The 23,191-nt window shown below is 37.2% G+C and overlaps 7 protein-coding genes across 7 annotated transcripts; 3 read left to right on the top strand and 4 right to left on the bottom strand.

Moving 5' to 3' along the window:
- Positions 1 to 2,352: 2,352 nt before the first annotated feature.
- PHYBLDRAFT_126190 (hypothetical protein) lies at positions 2,353 to 3,583 on the bottom strand. The gene is made up of 5 exons (XM_018429086.1): positions 3,364 to 3,583; positions 3,014 to 3,267; positions 2,813 to 2,924; positions 2,650 to 2,727; positions 2,353 to 2,568 (listed from the first exon to the last, which is right to left on the bottom strand). The coding sequence occupies exons 1-5, from the start codon at positions 3,559 to 3,561 to the stop codon at positions 2,404 to 2,406; spliced, it is 807 nt and encodes a 268-aa protein (XP_018288779.1). The 5' UTR covers positions 3,562 to 3,583; the 3' UTR covers positions 2,353 to 2,403.
- A 2,132-nt stretch (positions 3,584 to 5,715) lies between these two features.
- On the top strand, positions 5,716 to 6,361 carry PHYBLDRAFT_159448 (Zn(2)-C6 fungal-specific transcription factor; the record flags this gene model as incomplete). The annotated part of the gene is made up of 2 exons (XM_018433988.1): positions 5,716 to 5,889; positions 6,071 to 6,361. Coding segments are annotated over exons 1-2 (374 nt in total), but the record flags the coding sequence as incomplete, so codon positions are not given.
- A 1,991-nt stretch (positions 6,362 to 8,352) lies between these two features.
- On the top strand, positions 8,353 to 9,156 carry PHYBLDRAFT_159447 (hypothetical protein; the record flags this gene model as incomplete). The annotated part of the gene is made up of 1 exon (XM_018433987.1): positions 8,353 to 9,156. The coding sequence occupies one exon, from the start codon at positions 8,356 to 8,358 to the stop codon at positions 8,908 to 8,910; it is 555 nt and encodes a 184-aa protein (XP_018288777.1). The 3' UTR covers positions 8,911 to 9,156.
- Positions 9,157 to 9,591: 435 nt separating this feature from the next.
- PHYBLDRAFT_64184 (hypothetical protein) lies at positions 9,592 to 11,175 on the bottom strand (the record flags this gene model as incomplete). The annotated part of the gene is made up of 5 exons (XM_018441249.1): positions 9,592 to 10,040; positions 10,090 to 10,127; positions 10,210 to 10,788; positions 10,873 to 10,955; positions 11,017 to 11,175. 5 exons carry the CDS (start codon positions 11,173 to 11,175, stop codon positions 9,592 to 9,594), a joined length of 1,308 nt encoding a protein of 435 aa, XP_018288776.1.
- A 669-nt stretch (positions 11,176 to 11,844) lies between these two features.
- PHYBLDRAFT_64185 (Homeodomain-like DNA binding domain-containing transcription factor) lies at positions 11,845 to 15,524 on the bottom strand (the record flags this gene model as incomplete). The annotated part of the gene is made up of 4 exons (XM_018441250.1): positions 11,845 to 13,413; positions 13,472 to 13,782; positions 13,865 to 14,935; positions 15,011 to 15,524. The coding sequence occupies 4 exons, from the start codon at positions 15,522 to 15,524 to the stop codon at positions 11,845 to 11,847; spliced, it is 3,465 nt and encodes a 1,154-aa protein (XP_018288775.1).
- Positions 15,525 to 15,944: 420 nt separating this feature from the next.
- PHYBLDRAFT_170825 (hypothetical protein) lies at positions 15,945 to 16,354 on the bottom strand (the record flags this gene model as incomplete). The annotated part of the gene is made up of 2 exons (XM_018436432.1): positions 15,945 to 15,965; positions 15,992 to 16,354. 2 exons carry the CDS (start codon positions 16,352 to 16,354, stop codon positions 15,945 to 15,947), a joined length of 384 nt encoding a protein of 127 aa, XP_018288774.1.
- Positions 16,355 to 18,476: 2,122 nt separating this feature from the next.
- PHYBLDRAFT_134959 (hypothetical protein) lies at positions 18,477 to 23,070 on the top strand (the record flags this gene model as incomplete). Its single annotated transcript, XM_018429687.1, has 10 exons — positions 18,477 to 18,650; positions 18,839 to 19,241; positions 19,545 to 19,619; positions 19,713 to 20,062; positions 20,206 to 20,598; positions 20,731 to 21,415; positions 21,487 to 21,618; positions 21,690 to 21,896; positions 21,998 to 22,284; positions 22,346 to 23,070. The coding sequence occupies 10 exons, from the start codon at positions 18,477 to 18,479 to the stop codon at positions 22,757 to 22,759; spliced, it is 3,120 nt and encodes a 1,039-aa protein (XP_018288773.1). The 3' UTR covers positions 22,760 to 23,070.
- Between the last annotated feature and the right edge of the window lie 121 nt (positions 23,071 to 23,191).

Here is a 23,191-nt window from a genome sequence, read left to right as displayed (position 1 = left end):
TGGTCTCCAAAAGGAGAATGAAAGAAAGACATATGTGTAGTGTAGATTAAACCCAATGCATAGGCAGCATAGAGTACGATACATACATACATACACATATACATATACATATACATATATATATATATATATATTTGTGTAGAATCTCATAAGAATATAATATAAGAAAATAAATAATGTAGAGATCGCTATATTTGTCTTTAATAACCAACGGCACCAACCAGGCCCAAGTGCCAAATAGGTACGGTAGAATTATGTATGCATGCGCATTAAAGGGTGTTTGATTCAATTAGTTTCATGTCAGCCATTTGAGTGAAGATATATATGTATATATATATAAAGATTTATCAGGACACTTTTTGCTTTTTCTTTTTGTTTGATACATAACCAAGCTCTCGATGTTTCGCTTTCTAATTTTGTGGTATTGCGTTGAAGTGGCTAAATGTCACCAGTCTCGATATAGCTATTTCTTAAAACAAGAGTGTTTTACACACTCAAACATTTGTATGTTTGTTTTATTAATCTTGAAAAATAGCTTCTTGAACTATGTAGAATATACCCCTTTTTGAGTATCAAACAAACAAACCCAATGCTTTAAATATAAATATCACAAAAATATGAACAATTTTAATAGGATAATGAAAAATCAATACTATATATACATATATATATAATTATTATTATGGTTTTGGGCTATCTTCTCTAAACTACAATGCCCCCCTCGTTTACAGAGTGCATAAAGAAGTCCATAGGAGGATTTAACCCCTTCTTTGTAAGGTAGGTATATATTTGTTCCAAAAAAAAACAGCCGTTTCAACCTTGATAAAATAAAGGAAAAAATCCTTTTTATACCCATTTGATCGACAGTATCACCCCCCCCCCCCCCCCCCTCTCTCTCTCTCTCTCCTCTCTCCTTCTCCCCCTTGTTCAAATGGCACACCAAGCCAAAATTAACTTGGTCCTAATAATTGTCTCGGAGACAATTGCCGTAATCTTGTTCAAGATAATTCTTCCCTTGTATTTTTTTTGGCGATATATTCTGTGCGTATCTCTTGGCATTTCTTTTCGTAGGGCTTCTAATAATGGAATCTGCACCTCTGCTTCCAATATGCACCTTGAATAATCCGCCAAAATGTCAAAATTAGCTGCTATGCACCTAAGGAAAAGAAAGAAAGAAAAAGGGCGGTCATATAAAAGGTATGGGATTCCCACGCATTTACCATAACAATAATAATAACAATAATAATAAATCAACATTTTAGTCCTCTATGCAACCCCCATTTTACTTCCTTGTTCATTAACGGTCGCCGACCCACTCACCTTATCCATACACAAATATACAAACATACAAATACACAAGCCCATAAACACACACATCGTATTCCTTCCTTTCTCCCTCCAAATACAAACACACAATTTCGCCCATTTCTTCCAAGAATCATTACTGTTGCTCTTGTTGTTTTTGTTTGTTTCTGTCACTCTTTCACCAAAGATAAATATACATATACATATACATATACATATACATATAAATCAGTACAATTCAAAAGTCATTATTTCTATAGTCTCTGATTCTCTGCAGACATTATTTTTTTATTTTATTTCTGTTTAAGAGTCTCAAAGATCATCGCTAGATCGACCTTTTGAATTATTTGTTCAAGGTAATCTTACTGAACATTAGAGATGTTTGTTTAAGATTCATAGTCAACCAAATAAACTCGGTGTTTATTTGTATTTTCTATATATAAATATAACAAACATACTCAAAATAGCTGATAAAACATACACAAGATATTAATTCCTTTTCTTTCTTTATTTCTTTCTTTCTTTCTTTACATCACCGATTAAGCATTTCATTTTATTTTTAAATAATAATAACAATAATATACTTTAATATACTTTAAAAGACGAGGACACTTTCTATCGGATAAAATATAATTTATATCTTGCTAATTGTTGAATATTCCTTGTATACCGAATTGCCATTTCTTTTGCTAATTTTAATTATTTACCGTATTCTTAACCTACAGTTTATAGTATTGTAACCAAGCCATTGAACCAAACACACTTATTATAATACAGCAACTGGCCAAAAAGAATCCCAGTCTCTTGAATAAAAACCACACATACATTGAAATAATATCGGCTATTTACACGTCTCTATTAATCAATTGTACTCTAGTATTCCCAGAAATGTATATACAGATACCCATTTAATATCCAGTGAATATAACAACAATGTCCTTCTTGAAATAGCATATCCTCTCTAATATATATATGATAGCCTCTTCATCGCTTTTGTGTGAGTGAGTATGAATGGGTGGATGTGTAGGTGGTGGTGGCAATGGTAATGACAGTGGTAGTAGGAGCGGGAGTGTTTATTGTTTACATGAGTCTATCAGATTATTGTTTATTCACAGTAGGGAACGGTGGTGGCATTGATTCCTTGGGGAAGAGTTTCTCTCCTCTCAGCTTGACAGCATCTTTGATCTTGACAAACTGATCATCAAATCCAGGAACGGATCCTTTGATATAAACAAGGTTTTCCTCAGGATCCACCTTTAATACCTAGATAAATGCATACATAAATACATATCAATTATTTGTCCTATTGAACCACCATTCCTTTTCTCTCCAAGTCAAACTAACCTTAAGACTTTGCACAGTGACGCTTGTGCCACCAAGACGACCAGCCATCTTCTTTCCTTTGAAAACTTTACTAGGCCACTATTTATTAAACAATGGGAAATTTTCAGCATTATGTTTTGTAAAATCTTTCTCACAATTGAATATATTTATATATATGCATTACCTTGCGCTGACCAGTAGAACCACCAGAACGATGAGTCAGTGACACACCGTGAGAAGCAGGCAAACCAGCAAAGTTCCATCTCTTCATAACACCTGCAAATCCTTTACCGATCCTAAATAAAATAAAATAAAATAAACATAAACCAGCGTCAGGATATTTTCGCCAGACAATATATATATATATATATATATATAAACGTACGAGGGTGCTGTGATATCGACATATTGACCGGTAACAAAGTGTGATGCGCTGAGTTCGGTACCAATAGGCAAAATAGCATCCTCTGATACTTTGAATTCAGCAACCTTTTCGCGCAGTCCAACACCAAGATTTTCGTAATGTACGCGGAGGGGCTTGGATACATTCTTCTCCTTTTTTGTAGTCGAGCCAATCTGCAATGCTGAATATCCATGCTTTTCTTTTGTGCGAATATCGGTCACAATCACGTCTTCCAGCTGTAAGTGCAGGAAAACAAGGAATGTCAGTAGCCAAGTCCGTCAGCTTAGCCAGTAAAGTCACCACATTGTGTGTGAATGTTTATGTGTGTGTACCTGAAGAACAGTGACAGGCAGGCGGGATCCAGCTTCATCCCACATGGAAGTCATGCCCTTCTTTCGTGCAATGACACCAGTACGAACAGAGTCAGAAGTCCAGACAGGTGCTGCAGCAGCCTGGAAGGAAGAAGAATGAAATGCAGCAGCCCAGAGGGAGCCCTTGACAGGTGCGGCCAACACTCGTCCAAGAAGCATCGAAGTCGTCAATAATTTAAGGGACATGATTAGACGAGTCTTGCTTGAACTGCTCTCGAAAAAATAATAGGGCAAGAACAAGGTGGGACCCCTCTCAATTATCGCTTCCACCAGATTCACACGTCACTTTAAGACTTGCTTTCCTGTCTATTCGAGGCTTAGCTTTAATGGGGGATAGAGGTTATTCATTTTTTTTAATTATGTCTATTTGTAGGCCCCAATGTTTTTGTATGGGAAAATTGATAGTGTAGTAAGCTTTTGTTTTTGTTCTTGTTTAGAGAAAAAAGAACTATACAATTATACAGCAAGTAAATAAGTAGCTAGCATAGAAAAATTTTCAGAAAAAAACCATTGGCTGATTCATTATGAAGAAACACAGTTATTAAGAACTCGAAATAAAAATTTCTGGATCAAATTAATTAGAAAATGAAAGGCCAACAAGTATATTGTTATTATTGTATAGTTTGTCATAATCAAGTAAGCTCAAGTGGATCAATGGTATTACTTTATACAATCTTTAACCTGTAATTGGATATTAAAAGACATTTTATTAGGTCAGTACCAGATGCGGGCAGGGTACCAATGTATAAAATGGGTGTACATCCTACCATGCAAACATCAAATAGATCCAAGGACTATAAAGGACATTTTGACAGTACAAGCCTGAGTATTCGACTTTTCTTCTTCTCGTATTGAAGCTTAGATATTATAAGAAATACTTTTTTTTGCGTTAATTATTTTTTTAAATTAAACTTGCGTTTGGAATAAAGTTTTACGATAGTGAAAAAAAAGCAGGCCATCTATTTATTTCTTAAACCAAAATGTATTGCCACTTTAAAAGCAATCTTGATATAGCTTGATATAGCTTGATTTGCTTGATTTGCTTGAGTAATGAGAATACTTTTTGAACAGTGATTTGCTAGTACATTATACCAGACACCTTTTGTATTATTGCTTTAAAAAATTTAAATTATTTTTTGCCGTCTTTTTTTTTTTAAAAAAAATAAAACCTTTGAGTGAAATAAAAACAATATAAAAAAAGAATAATAATATGGTAAGAAAGTGACTACCCCAAAGGTAATTTTGGAAAGTACCATAGGCATTTTTCAAAATCCCCATCAGAATCACCACTCAATTCCCATAGTGGAAATTCAATGGTCAAGTAAATATTTCAGAGAGCCCACTTTTTGTACAAATTTTTAAACCATATCAATATATGTTGACAAATGTGTTTACCAACTAGTAATACTTGTAACATTTTTTTATTCTCAAAGTGTCTTGTAATATCAACTCACAGTAACAAAATATTTCAGTAAACTTGACCTACAATACTAATTAAAAACAAACGTTTGTAAATTTTAGACATAGCATGGCTTTGTGTATATGTTAAAGATATGTGTGATAAATTAGACCCTTGTTTTACGTTCCAAATAGGTACTAAAAACCTACTCATATAGAAATTGATCCCAAAGTCTTCACATTTGACTTTTGTCAATGTCTATTTAAAACTCATTTTCGTAGACTTTATCTATCGCAAAACGGTTCTACAGTGCGGGTAAATGTATAGCGATTATAATATATACATATACATACATATGTATATAGAAAACTTTTTTATATATATATTTATTTAAAATATATACTTACTTCTTCCCAGGGCTACCGTGCTTTCCCATTGGTGTAAATATCTCTTTCGACGCAAAATTTACTCTATATTTCGCAAAATCTATTTTTATTCTACTCTAGATTTGATGGTGAAAAAACACTTGTGTGGTAATATTGTAGGCTATATTTTCTGTGACACTTTTCTGGCGTGTGGACATTCTCTCTTCCACTTGTTTCTTCAGCCAATATTTGGAAGCTCAAAAATAGGCCAGTCAATATCATAAATACGAGGGTTCTTGGCTATGAATGAGATCAGTACTATTGTGCGTTAAACGAGCAGTTTATTAAGAGCTTCAATACATGAGCCTTAGCCGACAGTCGGGATGGGAGCTACAAGCGAAAAAAAAAAAAGAAAAAAAGAAAAAAAGAAAAAGAAAAAAGAAACTCAACTCAAAATTTTCGGAACACACCAAGCTATTTGCTAAACACGAACACACAACATTTTCTTGTGTCTATCGCACCTTCATTTCCTATTCTTTTCTTTCTCTCATTCATTTATAAGTCAGGCGTGGAAGTTTGAGCAAGACCAAGAAGAGCGGCTATGCAAGTATGGAGGAATCAGCACCATCTACACCTGAACCTCATGAGTTGCAATCAGCAGAGCGATCGCATGTCAAGAAAAACAAGGTTGCTCGGGCCTGTGACGAATGTCGCCGAAAAAAGGCAAGCTCTCCACATTTTCATCCTTTTGGCTCCTTCCTTGCCCTATTGTGTTCCTGGCGCCTGAAGAAAACAGGACACGCTTGCCTTGGACTCGCCAAGTTTCACTGAGCGTGAAATTGTTGTCACCTCAGAAAACTCAAAAAAGGCCTGTGCACCTCAGACTCACATTGTCTTCTTACAGGTCCGCTGCAATGGAGGTCAACCGTGCGTTCGGTGCAGAAAGGCCCTATTTCAATGTGTATATTCAAAGATCGCGCCAAAACGAGGTCCTCCAAAACAATATGTAGAGACGCTTGAGCCAAGACTGCGAAGAGTAGAGAGTATTCTCGATGCACTAACTCTTGACTCATCCGAGTCTTCCGCAAATCAACTCGAGCTCTCTGACGAAAATTCATTGTCTTATCCTGGTCAGCAACTATATTTTCCTACTACCTCCTCTAGTGGGCTCCAACAAACATGGTCTCTTTTTATTGATCCAATATCTAGTAAGTAACTCCAGAAAATCTACTTAGGTAATTGATGGTAGAATCCTTAGAAACCACCAATCCCACACCTCGACTTTTCTACTCGCCCCAGACAACAATCCTACCCGAACAGCACTCATCGAACGCGTCTAGTATTGGAGTTAATACCACAGGCCAAGGGCTTTACATCAGAGAATTGGTCAACAGGATGGATCGCATCGTGCTTTCTGAGCCTTCATCCGCAGGATGTTATCGCTCTTTTACAGACGTAGAAACACCTCTAAGACCTGACCAGATAGCAGTATCCGTTGATTTCGATCTTGTACAAATATACTTTGAATATGTTCATCCTTTCTTGCCAATACTTCACAAAAATCTCTTTCAAGCGCCAGCAGTTACCACTGAACTCTCAAATATGCTACTGTGTGCGGTGTATGCTCTAGCATCCAGATGGTGCGAACTAAATCAGCCTGGGTGCGCAAATGTACAAAGCGACCATTATTATCAAATGGCATGTCAGCTACTTGACGAACATGGAGATGCACCACGGCTAGTAACAGTTCAAGCTTTACTCCTCTTAATCAGATACCACGAACGCATTTCAAAGACAGGCTTCTTTTGGCGTACTCGCTACTATTTCCAATTACTTGCGCGCATGAGCAAAGATTTAGGGTTGATGAAAGAACTTCCGCAGGGTATTCAAGCTAATCCGCACGAACTGGAGCAAAGGAGAAGAACATTTTGGGCAGTATTTACTTATGATATTTGGATGAGGTACCTTTGATACTCCATTACATTTATTGTGAACATGTTTTAATATATATATATACTTATCCATGTATAATTCTCTTTTCTTTTCAGCTTAGAAATAGGTAGCCAGCCAAGTTTTTCCCCAAAGCAATGTACTATACATTTTCCGACCTTATTACCCGACGAAGTTCAACAAAACACAGAAAAAGATATGCTTCTTCACTTTCACTGGATGACAAAGATAGCTAAAATTCAAGCGAGTGTACTGGAGTTCCTTAGGAAAAAATACACCTCTGGTCATTCAACGGAAGAAGAGCAATTAAAAAAGCTTCAGTGGGAAGTCAATGTCCTCGGCACAGGGTTATCGTCTGCGTTAGGAAATATTCCCAGCGCAACAGGCGAATGCTTAAATTCAGGAGACTACATATTATCTTTTGTCTACATGGCTTACCACTGTCTATTAATTTTACTGAACCGACCTTTTGCTTTTTCAAAAACGATCAACCACGAAGATTGTTGCGAGCAACAAGAAGTATGTCTGCTGTCCGCCTTGACTATTACTCAAATAGCAGAGCATGCACTACAGACAGGGGGTATTACATGCTTTGATTACATGTCGCGTGGAGTGCAGCAAGTGGTATATTTTCTTTCGGCAGCTGTTACCGTATATCGCGCTTTTAGCTCCCTTCCGCAGGAGACTCTAGGCCCTGAAGTGCAAGCATGCGAGAGATCACTGGTGATGATCCAAAAACTTCTCACAGCCTCATCGGCAGTGGATGTGGATAAAAATTTGGCTGTTGCTCTTGTACCGCAGCTTCAACATTCATCTTGGGACGATTTCCAGTATATAAGCTCTCCAGTGGTCCCGTCTTACAAGGAAGAAATTACTGAAGAATTGCTCGCGCCTAAAGTCTTGTCCATAGCAGTAAATGATGAATCAAACTTGATAGTTGGAAGATCAAAGTCAAGCCAGCGGAATAAGTGCTCAGAACCAAAGGCCAAGGGTAGAATGCATGCCAGATCTTCGTCTCTTCATCAGTTAGACGGAAATTTTCATATCAAGCAAGAGACATTGGCACCACCATCTCCAACCGATTCTTTCCAGTCGTCAAGAATGAATACGGACACATTAGTGAAACCAAGAATCTCACGCCACTCAGCACACGGACAATCGCCATACGCGCATCACCGACGTTCGGCGCCTTTAATTGATGCAGCATACCAGGCATATCAACAGCACCAGTCTCTAGCAATGCACCACCACTACTACAATCGGAAGACTGGGCAGACTACATCGAGTCCTAGCTATTCTCAGCCTCCATCACCAACAATATCTTGTGAGGCAATGTACCAAGATTCTATGGATATATTTTCAGAAAGTACACAAGATGCATGCTTCGTGCCCTTAGACTTACAAGATTTTTCAGAGACAGTGACCCAGGAGCATTTACCAGAAAAGCAAGAGACTGTACCTTCAGAAAAATCTTCTTGCGCATACCCGAGACGGCACACGATCTCTTCTGGGAGCTCCACCCATGATAAAAATGTTAGGCCATTACGTACAAAGGCTAGTCTACATGCTATGGCAATGCGCAATACTATTCAACAACAGATGCCACCCTTTACTGGATACTATGGGAATACTATAGATGGATCGTATGAAAGATCTTTGGAAGAAAATGATGAAATGCTCCAAGATATCATATTACCCACTGAACCTGTGTTGTCCGAACAGCCAGCCGAATCGATGCTGGGGCTTTTGATGGAGCAGACTATCCCAAATGTTTGGGACTTTCGTGAGCCCTAAGAATTTAGTTTAGCTTTTTATTCTCTTACCTTTAATTTATCTTATATAACATAGTATAAGATAAGACATTTACTTGATGGTTTTTTTTCGAGCACCTTTACTTTATGGTATAGCTTTTTTTTTACATTCTTCTTTGTTTCAGACTCTTTGTAGAATGTTTCTTTCTATATTTCTTTTCTATATTTTTCTTCTTCTTTTACTGTATAATATATTTTATTTTGAATAAATACTTACGTTTTCAAATTTAATATATATATGCATGTATGTATGTATATTCAAGGATGAAAGAAAAGCATACGAAGTTGTATACAAAGTCAACTTCATATTTCTTTAACCTATTCCAATACACAAATAGTATAAATTACACGCAATATTTTGTTTACGTCTTTAGTATAGCACTTTACTCGTTTAAAATGGGAGTTAATAATTGCAAAGTCTGTGTTTTGGCTTTGTATTTTTGGCATATGTACCTTGTGTACTAATATATTTAAATCAGAATGCCAGACTAACAAAAGTATATATATAAGGATTATCTTGATATTCGATGCAAAGGTGGATTTTGAAAACGCGATGTTTATTTTTCTTTTATATCTTGTAGCTGATTTGTGCGAAATAAAACAACTCTTCTTAAAGTAGAGCTAGTAAAGTAGAGCTGTACAGAGATTTATAAAAAGGTCGGCTTTAATTTTTTATACTTCTCTTGGAAATTGCATTTAGAGCTAGATTTAGAGCGGCTTCTAAGCGTGAAATTCCGACTTGAAGGTCGTTGACAGAATAACGAGCAAAACAAAGGCGGACATATCGATCGGTATCAGATTCCCACAACCGGTTTTCATTTTTTATGGGTACACCGAAAAGAGAACCAGAGCCGAGACTGATCTGAATCTTATTATCGACAATGGTTTTGACAAGCTGGGCATAGCTCACGCCCAAAGGCAGCTTTAGCCAAACAAAATAACCGCCCTTTGGTCGTACCGCAAGACAGCCAAGGGGTACCAGAAGCTTCTGAATAGGCTCCCAAAGACCAATCCAAAGGCGCTTGGCTAATAAATCACGTAAAGTATGTATGTGACGATGGAGACATAGATTAGGGTCCTTAGTGTCTAGCATAATGTTGATTATCTGACAGGCTACACAAAAGTTAACATATTGTAGTACGTATCTTTGACATGACTTTACCAAGATTAGAAGGCGATCCCCCCGAATGAAATGAGCCACTATTACATAAAACGTATATCAAATAAATACACATGTGCCTGGTAATTAGTGTATTTTTTTTTAAAAAAAAAACTGCCATACCAAACTCCAACTCGTTCAATCAAACAAGGTTTTGCTTCTATCCACCCTGCACGTGCACCGGGAGCAAGGATCTTTGAAAACGAGCAGTTGCTCACTACAACAGCCTTTCCGGGTATGTCCAAATCATACGCCACTAGCCGTCTAGGTGTTGATCCTTCATATGTTAAGATGTCATATACATCATCACATAGAACCAGCACATTGTAACGGTGAGCAAGGTCTACTAGCTCCTTGCGACGCGGAGAAGATAGGGTTGATGAAGAGGGATTTGCGTGTGTTGGAACACAATATAAGACAGCTGCATAGTCTTCAACATCTTTGGTTTTTGGATCTGCCAAAGGAAGTGATTTCGCCAAGAATTTTCCGAGTACTTTTGTATCAAGGCCAGAGCCATCAATAACCTCTGGAATTCCGATAAACTGGTCGTCTTTAAACCCAACATTTCTGTAAATGTCATAGACGAGATGGTAGGTTGGGTCTTGGAATATGGCAAATTTTGTGCTTGTTTGTGGTCTAGTCAACAATGCCAAAATATGCTCGAGGGCTAAAGATGCTCCAGGTGTGGCACACAGGTGTTCTCTAATATCAAAATGTTTTTATAAGCCTTTTTTTATTTTATTATTTAAGAAATAAATAGGGATAATCAATTTTTGTACGCCTTACTTGTATACAGGCGTGTGATACTCTTCAGATAAGAAATTAGCAAGATTCTTAAGAAAATCTGGAGAACCGAGTGATGGAGCATACTTTATGATTCAAAGATAATAAGCATTTTTTTTTTCAGTAATGACGGTTGAAAATGCTCACATTTAAAACAGCATCTTCTGTTCCTGGAATCTCAAACAATTTCTTGGACGCATTGGCAAACAATGATGAGGGGAGAAGATCTGCTGAGGGTTGGCCTGTTAAAAAGTTGACCAAAGGAACCTTTTTAACATCAGGCCCTGTGAATTTTTTTGTCTGCATGTCGAGGTTTGTTTCTTTTCAAAACTTTTACTCAAGTGTAAAGATCTTAGCCAGAATTCATTATACGCAAGCTCAATTAGTTGGTTACACACACACGCTTTCTTGCATTCTCTTTTTCTATCTTATCCTGCAAATAACCAAGATAAAGACTTATTTATACTCAAGTCATAGTACTGTGTGTATATATGCTTATTGTGTATGATAAAGTATGTTTGCTTTTTATCTTTTTTTCTGTATCGATTAATCCAGTATAATCTTTCTCACTTGTAAAATTAGTAGTATCAAGGGCCCAAGTTGTGGCTCTTTAATCTTTCCTAGCTAAAATATATGTATTGGTGCCGATTGACTGGTTGTAGTTGCATAACTGACAGAATGTCTCAGTATAAAACCCACAGACGTATGATATTTCTTGAGCATATGTTGATCACTTATAAACTATATAACTAGCGAAATTCTAAAAAAAAAGGTGTTCTCCTCAACCTTTCTCAGATATACAATTAAACAATGATTTTATTGTAGTTTGTATGTGGAGTTAACCAAAATATACTGGGTTGTTTGTTTTGCTTGTATTGGAATTCTATAAGTGATATACATCTTTTATCAAAGGGATTAAAATCTAGTACTAGCTTTATTTTTTATGTCAAATGGTCAAAACGTGCAATTATTCTTTTAGATTACTGTATTATCTGCAGTATGGCTAGTTGTAGTTGTTGTAGTAGTAGTAGGAGTAGTAGGAGTAGTAGAAGTAGTATCGGCAGTGGAATTGGAATTGGAAGTGGAATTGGAAGCGGCAGTTGTAATGTTAGTAGGGATTGCAGAGGCAGTAGACATGGTAGGTGTGGATGCAGTAGAAGTAATAGTAGTCGTTGTACTCTCAGCAGCAGATGTATTAGCAGTAGAGGTGGCGGCGTCAGGGGTAGTGGATGTAGCGGTAGAGGTAGTAGCAGCAGCAGAAGCAGTAGCGGCGGGAGTAGTGGATGTAGATGTGGCAGTAGCAGAGGCAGTAGGCGTTATAGCAGTAGGAATGTCAGGCGTAGTACCAGAAGTAATAGCAGTTGTGGCCGCATATTGACGGTGAAGATTTTCAATAGAGCTAGTAAGAACAAGCCCTTGTTTCTCGAGTTCTTTTCTTTCGTTATCAAGAGACGTCTCTAGTTCATCGTATTGTTGTACTTTAAGCGAAATTTTATCAACGAGAGTTTTAACAGCCAATCGTGTCCAGTGTTGTATCTCTTGATCTTCATAACTTGCTAACTTTTTGGCTTGCTCGACTGCACTCAAGAGACCTGCCATAGTAGCCTTTTTCATTGTTTCCGGAGAGAACAATCCTTTAAACAGCAGTTTTTCTTGCTCGCTCATTGTGTCTTCTTTTTCACTCTTCACTTGATGCCGAGAATTATCAATATCAATGTCTATGTCCTCATTCTCTTCCTTTATAACTCTTTCGTTATCTTCCTCGTCATTCTCTTCATCTTCTTCGTCTTCGTCTTCCTCATCGTCGTATTCATCATCATTATTGTCTATGTCCATTTCATTTTTGGCTTCCTCTGATTGAAGAAGCTCTTTCAATGCTGCTTTAGCAGCAGCAGCACCAACTCCAGGGTTTATGTGGCCTGAGATAAACGCAATCATCGTCATGACCGGGTTTGGTTGATCACCAAATGGAAGTTCCTCTAACTCTTTATCTGCCAATTGGGCAGTAAGAAACGTATCGCTAATAGGCAATTGTAAAAACTGTGTGATACATTGCTCTTTCGAGCGGATCCCCACATGTTCAGAAATCATCAACCAATCGTCATCATATTTATCCACGCCTTCCAGTAATCGAAGTATTTCACTATTAGACCATTCTTCGTCTGTTCCATATCGATCATTACTACTTTCCACGCGTAAAAAGTCCCCGCTAGACAGAGTGGAAGTAAATCTTCCTTCGAGAAAGCAGTCGATGCAAAGGTACACTTGCTTGTGCTTAAGACATTGATAACGAACAAGACTACAATCGGTCTGACAAGTTGAGCAGACATATATCTTACGAATATCAGGATTGGTGTCGTCTTCAATTGAAAGGTCCCAAGCGCTCTTCTTGTCTGCGGTAATAGAAGGATCAAAAATTAAATCTCGAAGGTATTGCATATCGACGTTGTTAACGTTTCTGTAATCTCGCTGAGACTTTGGTTTTACACCTGCTTCAGGTTCACTATCCACATATGGGTCAAAGATTCTTCGTCGAGGATCAACCTAATGAAACATGAGAATTTTCGATGATAACTACATATTATTTCTATCGTGTGCGCACCTGTGCATTGATTAAACCATATAGCTCTAAGAAGCTGTGTATTCTGACGAGAGAAACGATATCAGCATCTAATTTATCCTTGCATGCAACTGCAGTCAGATAAAAATCAGGATTGGCCCGATATGTGTTAATCATAAAATCTCTGTAATGCATATAATCTTTCGCCAATTGCTCAGACTTCTTTCCTTGCGGATCAAAAAACTCTGGTAACGCCATTTTTTCGATTTGATGCACGGTTTTGATATCAAACCAACTCGGTGCATTGATAGTGGTATAATCGATAGGCATAACACTTGCTAATGAGGAAATGTCTAAAAAATATGACTGCAGTCAGGTACATCGCCTCTTTCTTTCTCTCTCTCTTCTTCTTACTCCCTCCCTTCCTTCTTTTACCTATTACTTCCCCAGGCTTTTTTTGGTAGCTTTCGTCTAATTTCAACATCTTAGCGGGTCGCCTTGGATATTCAATAAATGCTTCAGTATGTTGCGAAATATTTGTGATATCACCATTGCTATAAGGCTCAAATTCATTTTTGCGTTGTCGACTTCCAAGTTGGGGACGTTCTCGTTCGATATCTCGAATACGCACACTTGGCTGATAATTGACATCAATAACAGGCGCAGGGATGACTGTAGGAGGGACCATGTCAAATGGGTGCATGTGTGTATTCGTTGACATGTTTTCTTTCGCGCTCGCAGAAGCAGGCTCTGATGTAACAGAAACGATATCCGAATGAGCCTCACTAATCTTCCTTTTGTGTCTATGTTGATCATCATCTTGGTTCCTGATATATGATTGGTTTTGTAGTATTGGAGATGCCTTTCGCTCTTGGTGCTCTTGTTGGTCTTGTTGGTCTTGTTGATCTTGTTGTTCCTGTTGTTCTTGATGGTCTTGTTGTTCTTGTTGTTCTAGTTGTTCTAGTTGTTCCTGTTGTTCCTGTTGTTCTTGCTGTTCTTGTTGATCCAGCTGTTCTTCTTGTTCATCTAGCTGTTCTTGTTGCTGCTGTTGGTTTTGGGGAGATTGATAATGTTCTTGGATATGCTCTTGTTTAATTTGGGGCTGGTGATGCTTCATCTCTCTTTCCTCTTCTATTTCTTCATCTTCTTCCTCATCATTTGCTTGTATCATATCCACATCTTCGTTTTCAGGTTCTGAACCTTCGTCAGCGTCAATTTCTTCGTAGTCTTCTTCGTTCATCAATTCATTGAATTTTGAGCTATCCTGTAACCATCGACAAGATATATGCCAAGGCCCGCTATGATTAGGAGCTTCTTCCGGATCAGCAAATTGATCTGTTTGTATCAGCCAGCTATCGTAAGAGTCAGGGTAGTACCACCAGTGGACTAGAACCTTTCCGTTTTTCTTTTCTAATGTTCGAAGCCATTCTTCCTCGATCTCATTATATTCGTGAAGAGGTCCGTATAGAATATGGGTGGCAGAATTAATGTTGTCAGCGACGTGAACTGTAAAAATGAAATAAAAATTAAGTTGCTTTTTTTCTTACTGATCTTCATAGTTTCCTATTATTATTTTTTTACCTCCCATCTTCCAAGCCATTCCGGTTAGTGTTTTTCTAGCCGACTCTGGTGTCGTGTCAGAGAAGGCTATTCTTGGTGCTGTAATAATAGCCATATCAAGAAGGTATGTACGGATTGACTGAAAGAGATCTACATGCTTGGATTTTTTGTTTGGATTTCCAAAGTCCCATTTACGCCATCCTTTTGTGATTCTGTATTCATAGGCAGCTAGGAGAATCTTGTAGAGAGCTGACCTCTTACTGATAGATTTCCCATGATCGATCCGAAATAACTTAGTGGGGATTCTTAAAGGAGCATTGTTAGGTCGATTGTAAGCTCCGAGATACTCTTGTTGAAACTGTTGTAATTGACCAGTCAAAATTGAGAGATCGCGCGCATCAAAAGTAAGATCGCGTTGTTGGGCTTGTAATTCGGCTAGCAATGGGCCTTGAATAGACTCGAAACAAGCAACTGTTTCTGGTAATTCATAAAAACTTTGATCTAGCGCAGCGCTTTTGGGATTCTTTGCTGCCATGGCCGCTTTTTATTTTGTGTGCTGTGAGAGGCAGAATGTAGCAGTGCGGCTATTTACACCCATCTTTGTGCCCAGATTTGCTAATTTCACCATTTGAACTTTCACAGTAATCTTGGCTTTCGCTGTTGAATTCTACGTCACACCCTCAAAAGGAAAAAATCGCTTGCAAGCCACAATATGCATATTGATGAACTGGGTCAGAGCTTAAACAATGTAGTGAAAAGAAAAGAGAAGGTTCATTAGACTAAAAATAAAAAGAAGTACAAGTGGCAAAAGAAAATCTTTGTGAAAAAGCGTCTTTTTTTTTGTTTTTGTTTTTATTGATCAAGTATTTTATGCATTTCACATAGAACCCCTTGCGTGGCTGCATTTTGTGTGAGAGTTGTCAGGTCCTTAATCATAATATAATTAAATAAATTTCTAAACAGCATTTTTTATGTACTATATTATGTATGAATATTTCATACCTTTGTTAGTATATCAGGTCTTGGCTGACCTGCTGCATTTAAGAAATCATATGTCTTCATTATGAAATAGTAGAGATCAAGAGTCACATGTTCATTGATGAGAAGTGTCTTGTAGAGCTGGTGCTGTGCATCTAGTAAATGCAATAAACTCGGAACATATTCGATTTTCTTGCTTGCCAGCTGATAACATTTTTCCCTTGTATCTTTGGAATGAATCATTAATTCGGTTTCGATAAATAAGCACCATTCCGAACACTTTTCAAGAAAGGAGTGGTTCCATAATTTCACTCTTGGAGTTGAGGCCTCATCAAGAACACGACAATAGTTTACAATTGCTGTGATTAGAGGTTCTATTGAGCTCATTATTTTTGATTCAATTGGGTGTTTGTAAGGTTATTTTAGTGAGTAACAAAAAGCATATTTTTTTTTAGGAAATCGAAACGAAAGTTTGTAAAAATATTATTAGTTTCAATGGCAGTGTTTCTAAGGTACAATTGTACTAGCTCCGGTTAATTACTATATCCAGTAAACTTTAAAAAAAAGCATAATGCACTTGAGGATGTACATTAAAGAAGTGCTGTGTTTATTTTATTTTATTGTTTTTTGTAGACAATAATGTATGAAATATAAAATGGAAAAACCAAGCTCCATGCGCGAGCTTATTTAATTGAGTTAATAATGGACTGCTGTCCAGATAGCATCCATTGATGTCTGGTATTTTCTTTGGCTTATTCAAATAAGCTATGTTTTAACTTCTATTTTGGCTGAAAGATATATCCTTGTTGGCAATATTCTACGGATATAACTTACCACGTGATAAGGAGGCAACTCTAATATCTTAATTGCGGTACTCCACAGGTAGTTTAAATGAATGAGAATAAGGGAATCACAACACTAAATCAACTTGAAAATATTAAAATGTATCTTGTGGACTCGTGCAAACGAATTGTTTTTGTGTGTATGACAAGTGTATTATGAGAAAAAAAAGCTTAAAGTAAAGTATTACTCCTCGTTCCTACTTATTAACTACATATCATGAGACTAGTGTGTATGTGTCTATCTATGGCTTTGTCTACCTAAATTGCTTGTAAGCAGATTGAGTACCTTTAATACACAGAATATATGAACAAATCCCTTTATACACATATATTCTATAATATCAATATTTACCAAGATTTGAAAATAAAAAAAAAAGATCCATATACAATATAGCCGTAATGATCTAAAACTTTACTATGCTAAACGTATTATATGCACTGATCGCTAAAGTAAATGCACTAAGAGTGAGAGAGCGAGAGAGACAAGTAAAGGTAAATAAATAAAAAAAAAACTTCCAGAGGACTTCCATATTTGCATATTAATTTACGTTCATAGTCCGTTCGAGAAAAAAGTGTATTACGGTATTTTCACTTGCGATTAAAACAAATGTTTCTATAAAAAATACAAATTCATCTCAATCTTAAGTAAAAGCACTGTATTATAGTATTATGGCTTGCTGTATAAACTTAGTTCAGTCTTGGTTCTTTATTCGATCAAGAAACAAAAACAAAAACCAAAAACAAAACCCTGGAATACAAGTGAACTTTCTTTAGCAGTAGGCTAATTGCGACTTGATGTGGCTAGGGCTCACTAATGCGGATTTTACTGTGTAAAATGCTGTATTTATTAAGCTGATACTTTCGATGCTTAATGGAATTTTGTTAATATCAAAATACTTGCCAGACAATTATTCTTTTTGGTCAATATTGCTTAAATACATTATAATAAACTATAAACTACATATAATATGATCTAATATAGATTTTTGACATATGTCTGTTTAATTACACCCCACTCGATCAGTTACTTAATTATAAAAGTAATATAATTCGACACACTGTATAATTTCTTCAAGCGTAAATCATCAAACAAATTAAGTAAGAATACTTACAATGACAAACAATCATATCATATATACATATATATGTGTGTGTGTGCGCAAGTTCAATACATTGTACCTATTCAAAGATTTTTTGTATTGTTTATTGGAAAGTAAAGACAACATTATGTGGCATAGATGCAATTAAAGCGGTAGAGCTGGGGATCCTTCCACCTCAACTCCTCAAGTAGCTAAAGTAGCCATTGCGAAAGTTAGACTAGCATTGAAGGGAATATTTTGAATAATTGGGATGATGCTAATATATCATCTTGTAAAAATATAAAAACCAAAGCCAATAAACATGATTAGTAGCGCAATTTATAATGAATAAAACGCATATTTTTCTAGCAATAATCGCGAATTTGTACTGCTGTGGATATGAAATTATCTTAAAATAGTGCAATTTTATATTCCAAATACAGTATTGTGATTCCCCTCCTTCTTCTTCCTACCTCTCGATACTTATTTTTTTTTCTTCATCGTTTTTTCTTTACCTCGTCCTTTGTTCTACATTCAACCTTCATCGCTCCTTTTGTCGTTCTTTTTAACACCTCCCCGCCATCGTTCATGTCCCTTTCTGAGACTCCACCAAAGGCATCGCCATGCGACCTTACCGATCCGCTCTCCTGTTCTCCACCAGTCTCATCTGAACTTCATTGTGGCTATTGCCAACTTCCATTTGACGGAAAATTTGTGCGCGCCTTGAATGGCACCTTCCATTGGGAATGCTTTGTTTGTCTGGTAAATGATAATATGAATTATAATAGAAATATAAAAAATAATATCAATACTAATATATTAATATTAATATTAATATTAATCATAATAATAATAAACTCATTCACACCTTTCTTGTCGGTGATTCGTTGTTCCAAAAAAAAATCCTACTACAAAAAAAACCCAAAATTTCTACTTTTTCTATATTACAGGACTGCCACGAGCCTGTAGCTTCTAAATTTTTTCCCATTGATGCTATTGATGGTAGCCAACACCCCCTCTGTGAGCGCGACTATTTCAGAAGACTAAAGCTGGTTTGTGATAACTGCGGAGATGCACTGCGCGGATCCTACATCACGGCCGTCGGTAAAAAATTCCATATGGATCATTTCAGCTGCAGCGTTTGTTCTGTTCTTTTTGGACCTGACGATTCATATTATGAGCACGAAAACAATGTATACTGCCATGAGCATTATTCCAGCCAATTTGCTATCAAATGTTCTGGCTGTCAGTCAGCTATTCTCAAACAATTTGTCGAGATTAATCGAAATAGCATCGACGAACATTGGCATCCCGAATGCTACATGGTTCACAAAGCAAGTAAAAAAGATAATAGTAATATTGATAATATTAATAATTTTTTTATTGGTCTGGTTTATTAAACAAATTTGTACTTTATACCTCTATATTCTTGTATTGTTTTTAGTTCTGGAACGTTAAGCTCGCCCAGCCATCAGATGCACAGAATATAGGAGCAGATCAGCAAATATCAGGCAGGTATCGTGTGTAGGATCAATTTGTACTGATCAGCTCAATAATAAATATATTAAAGTATTTAAATTAATATATAATTTCTTTTCTGTTATTCTTTCTTGATCTATATCTATACCTTATCAGATCATAACACACAGGCTGTAGATCAGTCTAGAAATGTACAAAATGGCATGGAAGAAAAGGTGTATCGCATTTGGACCGTCCTATCAGCCTTTGAAGGTAAGCTTTTTTGTACATATATTTTCTCTAGTGAAAAATTAAAGGACAACCACCTTTCCTTTTTTGACTCCTAACCAACTCGTGGTTTCACAGAATCTGCCGCCGCCTGCATTTCAGACATGTTACTGCATGTCTCCGTAGGAAGCTACTTGGACGGTGTCAAGAAGGCTGATAATTTCATTACACATGTCGAGGTTCTGTTCGGTGCAATTGATGATCTACTTGACCAATATCATTACCAGACCGAAGAAGAACTTCATCACGAACGAGAGGCTAAAATGCTCTGCAAAAAGATCGCCAGCTTTTTTGCCTTATTATCCCACACCCAGGAAACCGGTACACGACGACCTGGATTTACTCAGGAACTCCTCACACTTGTTACCGGATTAGCGCACTATCTTAAATTACTTATTCGTATCGGTCTCACTGGAGCTCTTCGACTGGTACATCAACAATTGATTTCTTTTATTTTTATTGCTCCTTACTCAACAAATTCAAAATCAGAATTATATATATATATGTATATGTATGTATGTATATGTATATATATATACTAATGCTCCATCTCTTTATGCATGGACAATAGGAACGCATGCAGGAGCCTGATCCAATGTCTATCGGAAGATTCCTTTGTCATTTGATGGAGTTGGCAAATAAGCAACGCGGCTCACCCATGACTCCAGAGCGACTCACGCCATCAGATCTCTGTCAAAGTTGCGGCACCATTTGTGAAGATCAGTGTTTCAAATCAGACAACAACTTGTGGCACGACGGTTGCTTCGAATGTTCAAAGTGCAAAAACCTTTTACGTAGTGAATATGCAGACGCCTTTCTGCACACCTCTAGACTGACTCTCATGTGCAAGCGATGCATTGTGAATACCGACGGATATAAGCAGGGCTTTGAACTTGTTACACCTTTGCAACAATACTCATTTCTGCTTAGAACATCCCTCCGCCACCTGTATGGTATACTGAGTGTCTATGGTAGGACAAAATGAATTCTATTATTTAGCAATTTCTACTTTCATTTGTTTTAAAATTAGTAAGAGAAAAAAGCCTAATAATTAATTTTCTACATATGGTCTTTAGATAACCCAGTAACACAACAGGTAAACGGAGGTGCACAGACGGTTCAAACCAAAGAAACACCTCCTGGAATAAATACAACGGGGGGTCGTACAACTTCACTCGTTAATACCGACAACCCACTCGAGAAAATCAACCTGGGTGACATAAAACGACTCAAATCTACTCGAGCAAAGAGCAGACTAACCGATTCACATCGTGTTGCAAAACGATCAACTCTCTTGGAAACCCCAAGTCCGAACGCAGCCTATGTTACCAACCAACCTCACGAAACTAATTCTCGCCGGCAAAATGAGCAGTGGAATGAGACCAACAATACAGATTCATCACATATGGAAGACGTAACATATGTTCAGCTTCAACGTCTTGGAAAAGAAGATGCTCTGACTCTCGAAGATATTCCAGAACTGGTAGCAGCCCAACAACACCATATGGATATTGCTCAGAATCCCACACCCCGTCAACGTGCCCGTCAGCAAGCCAATGCAGGACCAGAAACACGTTCTCGCTATTTTACTGAACTGAGTGCGCTCGAGCACTTCATGGTCAAGCATATTTCAGTTCTACACCTAGAGGAGATGCTCAGAGAACACTTCTCAATGGAGGAGCTTGTCGATCTGATCGATGATAATAAAAACTCTACTCTTTGGGGAAAGTTCTTTACGAGCTTTAAAGCAGGCGGAGTCAAAAAAACACCACGGACTAAAGGTATACCATAACTTACTTGAATTTTATAAATATTGACCCTAATATTGATATACTACCACAACTTTTTTTAGAGGGAACCTTTGGAGTTCCTTTGGATATATTGATAGAAAAGAATGGAGTAGAATCTAACTTGGGAATGGGGTCCACTGGTGTAAGGATCCCAACCTTTATTGATGACAGCATCTCTGCCATGAAGCAAATGGGTAATGAAAAGAACACTTTATTTTTTATATAACTCATTTATCACATTATTATCTAACTTTGGTTTATTTAGACATGTCGATCGAGGGTATCTTTCGTAAGAATGGAAACATACGACGTCTCAAGGACACGTGCGAAGAAATAGACAGGAATCCAAATGGCATCCAACTCATTAATGAGACACCTGTTCAAGTTGCCGCTCTGACAAAGAAGTTCCTACGTGAATTACCAGACCCTTTATTGACTTTCAAGCTTTATCGGTTGTTTATTATTGCACAAAGTAAAGCTAAAAAAATGTTTGACGATGTACTGATACATCCAAGGTTATTAATATATCTATATATCTGCTATTGTTATTATTGTTATAATTATTATTATTAGAGCTCGATTGTAAAGAAGATCGAAGGCGCGCGCTTCATCTTATCTGCTGTTTACTCCCTAAAGTCAATCGAGATACGATGGAGGTCTTGTTTCTGTTCATGAAATGGGTAGCTACGTTCTCCCATGTTGATGAAGAATCAGGCAGCAAGATGGACCTGATGAATTTAGCCACTGTGTTGGCTCCCAATATTCTATACCCCAAGAGCAAGGATCCAGCAAAAGAAGAGTCATTCCCGGCTATTGAGGCAGTACACATGTTGTTGCAGTATCAAGAAGAATTTTGCACTGTAAGTCAAGCACGATATATATAATCAAGTAAATGATATGTTAATTATAAACGTATTATAGGTCCCAGAAGATTTTGTACCGATGCTACAAAAGTTGTCGTATACTGAATGTGACAGAGAGCTCAATGCAAAAGACATTTTAAAGAAATGCCAGACAGTTATGGTACCTAGACGACAACAATCCGCTGGCGGAGGAATGCCTCCTCTACCGAGACAACATTCATCTCCTGCAGCAGTAATGGGCCATGGATCTACAAAACCAACACAGCCATCACCATCACTACCGTCGAACCAATCCTCACTTTACTACCTGTCTTCGTCACCGGTTGACATGAATCATCCCAACCCTTCTCCCCTGAACTCTACTCTCAACTACCATCACCCCATTCAATCACATCCTTTCCCAATGCAGCGAATGGCTTCCCAACCCAACAACTCTCAGAATCAGCTGTTGGTAAATCATGCATCTCATTAGAGTGTCAAGAAAAAGAAGACAACAACAACAGAAGAATCGATATTGAGATGGAGAAAAGAAGGAGAAGAAGAAAAGGGACTTTTCATTATATATCCATTCCGTACACCTTCTCCTCTTGCCAAATCTACACAGATACAAATTCACATTTTTCTTTATTTCTTTCTTTATTTCTTAGCTATCTTTTTTTATATTCATTCATTCACTTATTCATGCATTCATTCATTCATTTATTCAGAAGCTTGGGTGCTCTTGTAACACTCATGACATGAAGAGAGAATCCTATTTATTTATCTTGGTTTGGAACAAGACGCATTTTTTATAGCTTTTCTTTAAGAGTCTTGGATTCAATTCGAGTAACTAACCCAAATGAACACAGATCAATAATGATATATACATATAAATATAAAAACTACCTGTTGTTTACTACCAATC

This window comes from Phycomyces blakesleeanus (genome assembly GCF_001638985.1).
Source record: "Phycomyces blakesleeanus NRRL 1555(-) unplaced genomic scaffold PHYBLscaffold_17, whole genome shotgun sequence".
Lineage (NCBI taxonomy): Eukaryota > Fungi > Mucoromycota > Mucoromycetes > Mucorales > Phycomycetaceae > Phycomyces > Phycomyces blakesleeanus.
This window is presented reverse-complemented; position numbering and strand designations above follow the sequence as displayed.